This window comes from Fopius arisanus, unplaced genomic scaffold (genome assembly GCF_000806365.1).
Source record: "Fopius arisanus strain USDA-PBARC FA_bdor unplaced genomic scaffold, ASM80636v1 scaffold00062, whole genome shotgun sequence".
In the NCBI taxonomy this organism is placed as follows: domain Eukaryota; kingdom Metazoa; phylum Arthropoda; class Insecta; order Hymenoptera; family Braconidae; genus Fopius; species Fopius arisanus.
The window spans coordinates 470,089-479,654 of record NW_011887801.1 but is presented as its reverse complement, the minus strand read 5'-3'; the positions used below and the strand labels follow the sequence as shown (position 1 = coordinate 479,654).

Sequence of the window (9,566 nt, the reverse complement as noted above, 5' to 3'; positions counted from 1 at the left end):
AATTTCGAATTTTTCACTTCCAGTGAAAATTTCAGTGAATAGCTCCTCGATGGTCATGTTCTCCTGATACTTTTTCAAAAATTTCGAATTTTTCAATTTCAGTGAATAGCTCTTCGACGTTCATGTTCCCCTGATACTTTTTCAAAAATTTCGAATTTTTCAATTTCTATACTTATCCTTTTTTACTCGATACTTTACTACTCGATCTTTTCACCACTTACCGATATACCGGGGACCCCCATATTACCCTCTGTTGGTATTTCAGGGATCCGCATTACCGACGGTATGTATTTCACTAGACGTGAAAATTTTAAATTTTAAAATTTTAAATTTTAAATTTTTCGAAATTTTTGAAAAAGTATCAGGGGAACATGAACGTCGAGGAGGTATTCAATTTTTAAACAATATTTCGACTGATTAGTCATTTACAAAAAGAAAATAGGAATTATTAAAAAAAAAAATAATGTTGGCGGGATCGAACCCCACCCGTCGGCGTGCTAGCCAAGCACGCTGCCGATTAGACAACGCACTCATTACGGAATTATAATTTCATTAGTAGTATATCTTCAATATATTGAATAATTTTTTCCATTGAAATTCCACAAGAAGTGGTTTCCCCTTTCCGCTCATTCTACAGTCGGCTAAATTTCACTTAAACAATTAAAAAACAAAAAGCATTCATACCGCAGAAAATAAAATTCACCCCGTTGACTTGATGGACACCCCAGCATTGCAACAAAAACTTGGTTAATAAAAAAAAAAACCCACCATTGCATGTGGTGCCCTCCCTTTCTTGGGGTGCAGTACTACGATGCCCCTGGGGTCACTCAAACCCCCAGAACTAAGCCTCTACTTCAGTCAATCCTTTTTGGAATCGAAAACCGCAGGCGATGGAGAATCGTCTTGCGTCGGCGCCGATTCAATAGTTAAAAACCAGTTAAAAATCGCGAATGCATTGTTGTCTTGCGCATCTCGAAGTGAAGAATCATTTGAATTTCGTGCCCCTTCGAGTGGATTATTAATCATTGGATCGATCTTGGCATCGGTTTTGTGGATGATTCTTGTTTGTGGTGGGTGAACGGTCGACAGACCGTCGCGTCGTTTCAGGAAAAAAGAAGGAGAAGCCGTCGGGCGGTTCCCCTCGTGCGGTGCAACAAGTGTCAGACTGAAAATTCATCTCAATATTTCTAATTGGTCGATTAATTGGATCATCAATTCCCCATCGAGGGGGTGACGGGGGTGGTTTTTTTAAAATTCCGGTGAGACATGGGGTGTGCTGTGAGTAACACCGGTGAAAAGGCCGCTGCCGAGAGGTCGAAAAAAATCGACAAGGACCTCAGGGCCGATGGAGAACGGGCAGCAAGTCAAGTCAAACTTTTACTCCTCGGTAATTATTTTTTCGATTTTTCATTGTGGTTTAATTGGGGTTATTAGACGCAGGATTTGGCATTCATTCACACGTTTACGGTTGTGATAACATCGGTGGGGATCTAGAGCGATTTTAGAGTGTGAAACCGTCGAGATTCACCAATTTTTATTGTTATCACTGATTTGCTTATTTTTTTCAAAATTCCTCTGGATATAATGGAATTTCGGGTTTTAGTAATGATTGGTCCGGAAAATTATTGGCTTTATTTATTATTAATTTATTTAACAGAAGAATGGTTTTCACGTCAATTCGGTGATTAATGGAAATCGGTTATTGGAATTCATATATTTTTGCAATGATCTCTTCATATTCATGATCTATTCACTTCTCCATAAATTCATGTCTGAAGTAAATTAATACCTTCGTGACAAGACGTGAGAGAATCGTGGAGTTGTTCTCTCTATTCGCCATTTTCGTTGGTTAATTAATTTCTAATTACCGCGAGATAATTTTCTCCAAAAATAATTTGTCCAGTCATTCACTGGCTGATGGATAATCCCCACTTCCTATTTGTGGGAATACATCATGTAATGCTCTCATGAATCACCCAATATGATTCACGATAAGATTCCGAATAATTCTGATCAAAAGAGGCAAAAAGAGAATGGGTTTTAATTGTTCAATAGCACTGGGGTTGTCCTCAATGATTGAGGTAATGAGACAAAAATTTTGGGAACACCTGGGTGTAAGGACGATGGGGATGATGGACTTTGTGGGATAATAATTGTGTTCATAACAAAATTATCGCTCTGAGGGGAAATGAATCGACGATAGCTGCGAGTGAATTAATATTTCCTTCCTATGAGTCGTGCAATTTCTAGAAATAGTTTCAGTCAGTGGTATAAATAATAATTTGCGTTGATATTGAGGGGTGAGCTCTGGTAGCACTTGAATTATTGCTGATTGATTGTCAATGGTATTTTTAGGGGCTGGAGAGTCTGGCAAATCGACGATAGTCAAGCAAATGAAAATTATTCACGAGACTGGATACAGCAGAGAGGAGTGTGAACAGTATAAACCAGTTGTTTACAGTAATACCATTCAGAGTTTAATGGCTATTATCAGAGCTATGGGACAGCTGAGAATTGATTTTGCTGATCCAAATAAAGCGGTAAGAATGGAGTGATTAATTAGGGATTGATAAGTTTGGATAATTTTTTAACTCTGAGAATATGAATTGACTGTGCCTCCGAGGAAAAAAATTGTCATCTCTATTATTCAGGGTAGTCGTATTAAACGATATTGTGACTATTTCAGGAAATAGCTCGACAGTTTTTTACCCTAGCATCCGCGGCTGAGGAGGGAGAATTAACTGGTGAACTAGTATTATTAATGAAAAGATTATGGCAAGATGCTGGTGTTCAGCTTTGTTTCACACGCAGCAGAGAATATCAGCTCAACGATTCGGCAGCGTATTATCTAAACGCACTCGATCGTATATCCCAGCCAAATTATATTCCAACACAGCAGGATGTACTCAGAACGAGGGTCAAAACAACTGGAATTGTCGAGACTTATTTTTCGTTTAAAGGATTGCACTTCAAAATGTTTGACGTTGGTGGACAGAGATCAGAGAGAAAAAAATGGATTCATTGTTTTGAGGGAGTAACAGCCATAATCTTTTGTGTAGCCTTGAGTGGTTATGACCTAGTTCTCGCTGAGGATGAGGAGATGAATCGAATGATCGAGTCAATGAAGCTATTCGACTCAATCTGCAACAGCAAGTGGTTCGTCGAGACATCGATAATTCTATTTCTAAATAAGAAAGATCTGTTCGAGGAGAAAATAGCAAGGAGTCCCCTCACCATATGTTTCTCTGAATACAAGGGTAGCAATGCGTTCGAGGAGTGCGCTGGTTACATTCAGATGAAATTCGAAAATCTCAACAAGAGAAAGGATCAGAAACAGATCTACACGCACTTCACCTGCGCCACTGACACCTCTAATATTCAATTCGTATTTGATGCTGTGACTGATGTTATTATTAAAAATAATCTGAGCAACTGTGGGCTGCTAAGCTGAATCTGTGGATTAATTGTTTGCGTTGATTAATCGTCATGTTTCCCTCGAAGAAAAAAAAACGATAATATTCATTGGAGATTGAGAAGTAAACGCTCGGAGATTTATTAATTCTGTGAGAAAAGTTCCAGTAGTTCGGAAATTCAGTCATCGTGGCTTTTCGATTAGATGGTATTATTTATGACGTCTCATATTTTGTATTTAGAGTTATCAATCATTTAATATTAGTGACGTGGGTCCATCTCTGTATATAACAACAAGATTATTTTTTCATGAATATATCTAAGAACAAGGGCAATAATCGTGTGTTTAAGACTAGGACTTCATTTTTTTTTAATCAATTCACCATGACTGGTCTCGAGATTCTTTTGGAGATTTTTTTTATAGTGTCACTTTTATATGTTTTTATAACATAACGTGTAATGGTTCTGACACTTGACGCTATTATGGCGTAGATTTAGGTTTTTTCAAGACATTTTCATCACACCGCACACTTAATTGATTAATAAAATTCATAATGAAATTATTGTGATGTGCTGCTAAGCAATATTCCTTTATTCAATTCGTCCAACAACGTTTCGGTACATTCGTCGAAATTACTCAGTCCATGTCAATTATTTTTTCTAGATTTCAGGTGCAGACAATTTTTTTTCACTAATCACATTATTATTTACAGGCATTAATCTACGCAGGAAGCTGCGAAATAAATTAATTACAATATCTTCATGATGTTTGTCCGAGAAATTCATACGTCTTGAAACTTCGACTTTTGTTATTAATTCACAATCATTTTAACTCTTTACAGTTCAACATTTCGATATAGAACACCCCATGAATTTGAAACTTACAATTGGTCAACAATTCATCATTTTTTTCATAGAATACATGCAATTAACGTAATTGCAGTATTGATATTATGCAAATACTGGTATTAGGCTTGTTTGATCTCTTCTCAATCCCTGCATTGTTATTTCTAAATGGATTTTTCATAATTCATTCATCAACGAGTGATATATTCTATTCGGTAGAAGTACCTTGCGAAAAAAAAATACTTTTGACAAAGAATATCTACTAAACAACGAGAACATTCATTATTGAATATTAATTTCTCGACTCCATTTTTTAATGATGAGCCGAACAATCACAATTCATCTCCCCATTTGTAACATGTTCTGCAAAAAGATTAAAAATTCATGCAATAAAAATCGTTCAAAAACAATTCCCTGGAAAAAGCAGATGAAAATAAATTCAACTATCAAAAAACCGAGAAAAACAAAATTCTGGAATGCCAAGTGAACCTCATCAATTATTTCTAGGAACTTATATTTTATTCGTTGAGGTATTTAACTAGAAGCTAGACACTGAGCTCCATCGAGTCCCAAAGAACGAATCGAGGAATATTTCTGAATCCAAATGACATATCAAAATTTGTGTAAAGATCTTTTTTTACATCTCATTTCGTTCTACAAAAAATGTCTTCACAAAAAATTATAATTTTCTTTACATTCAGAAATATTCTTCTCAAACAAACCTCTTCGCTACTAAAATAGAAATGTCAAGTTCTACATTTCCTTAAATTACATAATTTTGCGAATTCTTCCTGAGAAAAACTTTACTGTTGATTTCTGGCTGGAATGGGTGGCCCCCCAGTGGTCCTGGCAGGTACAGGGGGTGGCATATTGGGCGGTAGACTGGGTGGTGGATGCTGAGGGGGTGGAAGAGGTGCTTGCCTTTGAGGAAGAGGTGGAGGAGCTGAACTGGGAGGTTTAGATTCAACACTGTCCCCAGGAAACCTGGGCAGAGGTGGTGGTGGCCTATTGGGTACAGGATAGCTGGGTGCCTCCTCGAGGATCTCCTCATAAATCGCTGACTCTGGTGAAAGTCTTTCAGCCTGATTTACCCTGGCCTCCTCCCTGAACGCACTCGCAGAGTTTGGAAACTGATTTCCCACTGGAAATTGATTAGGAAGAACACTGATAACACCAGCCCTGGGTCCTGGTTTCCTCTCTCTGGCGGGTGATCTGGGTGGCTGAGCAGGACGTGCAGGGGGTGCAGGCCTGGGTGGACGTCCATCACTGGGACTTGACCTTCCAGAGTGCACATCCTCGTTGATTTCCAGTCTCTCCAATCTCCTGGTGGGTGAATTCTCCTCGTACTGAGCCACAGTCGTATTACTGCATATCTCAATCTCCTTCTGAATGAGCTGCACCCAATCAGGAGACTTCAGAGATAGCTTCAACGTCTGTCCACATACCTGAGTCATACCCTTCCTCGCGGCTGAGAGGGCGCACTGTCCATCCCTGAATGTCACCCATATCGTCTCACCTACGAATCTCACGAGTATGACTTCTCCGATGTGTGATAAATCCTGGAGTAGAGCCAGCATGAAATTATCATCGAAAACACTGTCGATGTCATCAGCCTCCTCCACAGCTTTCACTATAATCGTGCCATCGGGTGGTCCCAAATCCTGAATAACTTCCCTGAACACAGCCTCTCGTTTATCTGCATGGACCACATGAACGTCAACATCGATCATGGCGATCACAGGTCTGTGATCACTTTGCTTTAATTCAGCCCGACCATAATAAACAAGTCTCCCAGGATTCCAATCAGTTGGTGAATCAATATCAGGTATTTGTTTACGTCTTTTCCACAGGACTCGATCAGTCCAAGCAGGCTGCCTGCACTTCTCACTGGTGTCATAATCATCTGAGAATAAATCGTACTTGTAAGTCGGTGGAAAATTGACAGGGCCTTCCAGATAATTCTTGAAGACGTTCCCCTGGTCCTGCTGGATCTTCAGCTGATCATTCCGCAGAATCTGATCAATCTCACCCCTTCGAATCATCTCCTTCATCTCCTCCTTGTCCATGTCAACTCGGTAATTAAAATCCCCACACCAGAACACATAATCGTGAGTGTTGAGGGTTCTTCCCATTGGGAATGCAAGCTTCCTGGTGATCTCGGCGTAATCGGCGTTGCGCTCGTTCACTTGGGACTGGCCAGCAGCGAAGTGAGCGCAGACAAAGCAGAAAGACGTGGAGTAGAGGACACAGCGAATAGCAGCAGCTCCTTTATTACCAGTAGCACCACCCAGTCCTGTTTTCACACAGTCAACAGCGACGTCGCGCAGGTGAGGGGCATGCTGGGGCCTGATGAAGAGGTACAGGCAGACACCCACCAGTTGTTGATAAGTTATCAAGATGTACTCGTCATCCCTCGAGAGTACCTTTTGCAGTTCATCAGCCCAGGCTTTGGCATTATCTGTGCTTGCTGCCATGATGTTACTGGCATTCAGATCGACGATCTCCTCGAAACCAATGGCGAAAATATCGACAGGGATTCCATCGAATTCCGGGGATACCAGGGACGTCGAGGCGTTTCTAGGTGCGTCCAATAACCAATCAGCCACGGACACGTCCTTGTAGACAACCGATCTGAAGTGCTTGCCTCCATTCACATTGTACGTTCCAACACCCACTCGCAGGTTCATTGGTCTAACGTACTCATTGTAACGCTTACACATCTCTCGAAGAACACTTGGAGGTGCGTGCAGCATGTTCGAGGGGAGGAGTAGTCTTGCTCGATCTGCCAACTCTGTGTTCAAAGTCGAACCCAACAGCAGTATATCAATGGCTTCTTGTTTGTTCGAGTCCAAGAGATTATTCTGGATTGTTCTTGCAGCTGATCTTGCTCCGTCCATCAGCTTTGAACTACCCTGAATTGCTCCAGTGCCTGCATAAATCTTGCTCACTTCGTTACCGTTATTTATCCACATCTGTCTGAAGACCTCCTCGAATCTGGAGACCATCTGTTGCTTCTCGAATAGTTTGAGATGTGTCAGCTGTTTCGAGAGAACCTCCAGAGCGAAGAACGTCTGCACACAGTTGGTGCGGTCCAGGCAATCGAGGCAATTCGTTCTGATGGTACCTGATTGTTCATTCAGAACTGCACCACCCACTGCGTAGAACAGGGAGAACGAGTCCAGGTATTTTTCAACTTTAGCTTTCAATTTCGAGAGGTTCTTCATGTTTCCTCCTCGGCACTCCTGGTGGTAATCGAATATCACGTGGGGGACGTCTTTGTGGTTCGAGCGACTGTGGTGGGTCTGGAATTGTTGGCTGAGCATCGCCTCACCCTCTTTGCTACCTATGAGGCTTGATCCAAGAAGATTTACAATCACTTGCTGACCGTAACGTTGTTTTATCATGGAGAAGTGACGGTCGAATGCTGGCGCAGATGCCTCGAATCCTCGGGATATCCTTACCTTGTGAGAGCCCACCTGGACCCCCGGTTGCTCCCAGAAGAGTGGCACCGAACCCCGAGTCTGGACAAACGAAGTCACTTCGTTGTCCAGGTAAATTATTTGCTCAGTCTCCACGAAATTTGCCACGTGACCGTCGTCGTTCGTTCCACGAACGTTGAATCTGAATTTTCGAGGAGAAAATTTGTTCATACATAAAAAATCAATGGGTTGTTATGAGTTTGTGGAAAAAAAAAGGGTCTTGAAGGAATTAACGGAGGATTTTGGCATTGTGGCTTGGGATAATTTACCTGGTGCCAGCTCTTTCGCAGCTGAGACGAGAAACGACAACTGCTCGTGCCTGTCTGTGACCAACATAAACTGTCCTGATCTCGACACTTCCACACATTGCCTTCAACAGCCACTCTGTTGTATTCACCCCGAACCTCAGCAAATGGATGTGAAGCATTCGATTCCTAGCAAGATCGCAATTTCATTTTATTAATTTCCCGATCAATTATTCACCTTGAAAATTTGTTTGAAAAAATTTCGAGATGAATCGATAATTAATTTCATCAATTATTTTTATTGACAATATTCACGATAAAATTCTCACCAGAAAAATCTGTTATCCGTGATAGTAGATTTATATCTTCTCTGGACACTTAGTGTGATATCGAGTGCCTCCTGTTGTCCAGCGGACCACGAAAAATAGAAAGTGCCAGAATTGAGGACCTTCCTGACCTCAGAGACCCTGTCCTCACTCCCCTGAGTGTAATGCAAAGGGACAAATTGGGTCTGAGTGATCCTGAATATTTCAGATTCTCCGATTTTCCCGACGGAGAAGCATCCGGTCACCAGGACGAGGTACAAAAGGGTATTTTCTCCAGCGTTGAGCTGGAGTACCCCCAGGCACCCATAGGCATCCAAGAGTTTTGTGTACTGAACCTTTAGTGATTCTGTTTCCTGGGCAGCTATCACATCAGCATTGAAAAATTCTCATATCAATATTTAAATAGAAAATGATTTTTTCACAGGGAGAAAAGCTGCTGTGACGCCCACTTATTGACGATTGACAATGAATTATTCAGATTTGAGGGTTTTCGTGTATCGGGGACTAATTATCGACTGTTAACCGGGGATTTTTATTTTTTTTTCATCGTTAATGATGTTTTTACTCACACAAAACAGCAACTGCCTGGGACTCAAAAAGTACGGTATCCTTGCGGTTCCTGTGCTCCAAAATGAGTGAATGTGGACTCGGAGGTTTTAATTTCTCGTATATCCTGAAGCCCTTGCCCATCGCCATTGTTAATATTCCCTAATTCGTCCCCCGGTATTATTAATTGTCTTAAGTCTGTACTGACAGGTAACTCAGGTATACGTAAACCGGTCGGTTGGGGATTTTTTTTTCGCAATAATTATTTTTATCTTCTCCCTCGGGGTACTCTGATCGAACGAATCACCATCGAGTGGTTAGCCCCGAGTATTTTTCACAATTGACACTCGAAAGAACTTTCTGATTTTCACTCGATTTACGGAAATTTTCCTACTGATCTCGGGGAAAATCGTCGGGCTTGCACTTCTTATTTTTCACTCTCCGCGGATGGTTTTTGTCTCTTTTTATGTCATGTATTGTTGTTTCTTTTTTCTCACTTCTTCTGCGAGGTGGGGGACACACTTATGAGGGAGATTTTGTGCGCGTGTGCCAGTCGATACTCGATAGTTCTGACGATATGGCATTTCGAGAGATCGGAGGTGTTCGGGAGGCGGGAAAAAAAGAAATTTTGAAAGTGAAAGGGAGACGCTCATGCGATGAATTATCCTTATATATAAAGAATATCAATCGACTTATATCACTAAAGTGGCCAG

At 41.1% G+C, this 9,566-nt stretch overlaps 2 protein-coding genes across 4 annotated transcripts; one reads left to right on the top strand and one right to left on the bottom strand.

Moving 5' to 3' along the window:
• Positions 1-876: 876 nt before the first annotated feature.
• Positions 877-3,761, top strand: LOC105268867 (G protein alpha i subunit). 3 transcript variants are annotated; one of them, XM_011308732.1, is made up of 3 exons: positions 877-1,387; positions 2,356-2,540; positions 2,687-3,761. In XM_011308732.1, exons 1-3 carry the CDS (start codon positions 1,267-1,269, stop codon positions 3,449-3,451), a joined length of 1,071 nt encoding a protein of 356 aa, XP_011307034.1. In that variant the 5' UTR covers positions 877-1,266; the 3' UTR covers positions 3,452-3,761. The 3 variants fall into 3 exon arrangements, with proteins under 3 accessions (XP_011307034.1, XP_011307035.1, XP_011307037.1); XM_011308733.1 differs by lacking the exon at positions 877-1,387 and adding an exon at positions 2,051-2,261; XM_011308735.1 differs by lacking the exon at positions 877-1,387 and adding an exon at positions 2,053-2,300.
• Positions 3,762-3,980: 219 nt separating this feature from the next.
• Synj (synaptojanin) lies at positions 3,981-9,349 on the bottom strand. The gene is made up of 4 exons (XM_011308731.1): positions 8,877-9,349; positions 8,311-8,668; positions 8,006-8,170; positions 3,981-7,878 (listed from the first exon to the last, which is right to left on the bottom strand). The coding sequence occupies exons 1-4, from the start codon at positions 9,001-9,003 to the stop codon at positions 5,061-5,063; spliced, it is 3,468 nt and encodes a 1,155-aa protein (XP_011307033.1). The 5' UTR covers positions 9,004-9,349; the 3' UTR covers positions 3,981-5,060.
• Between the last annotated feature and the right edge of the window lie 217 nt (positions 9,350-9,566).

What these genes read in the sequence shown, in the direction of transcription:
- LOC105268867 (XM_011308732.1), top strand. Translation starts at nt 1,267, where the DNA reads ATGGGGTGTGCTGTGAGTAACACCGGTGAAAAGGCCGCTGCCGAGAGG. An exon ending in AGTCAAACTTTTACTCCTCG is followed by an intron (nt 1,388 to 2,355) that starts GTAATTATTTTT and finishes TGGTATTTTTAG; the next exon opens with GGGCTGGAGAGTCTGGCAAA. An exon ending in TTGCTGATCCAAATAAAGCG is followed by an intron (nt 2,541 to 2,686) that starts GTAAGAATGGAG and finishes TGACTATTTCAG; the next exon opens with GAAATAGCTCGACAGTTTTT.
- Synj (XM_011308731.1), bottom strand. Translation starts at nt 9,003, where the DNA reads ATGGCGATGGGCAAGGGCTTCAGGATATACGAGAAATTAAAACCTCCG. An exon ending in CCAGGCAGTTGCTGTTTTGT is followed by an intron (nt 8,669 to 8,876) that starts GTGAGTAAAAAC and finishes CTGATGTGATAG; the next exon opens with CTGCCCAGGAAACAGAATCA. An exon ending in ACGGATAACAGATTTTTCTG is followed by an intron (nt 8,171 to 8,310) that starts GTGAGAATTTTA and finishes CGATCTTGCTAG; the next exon opens with GAATCGAATGCTTCACATCC.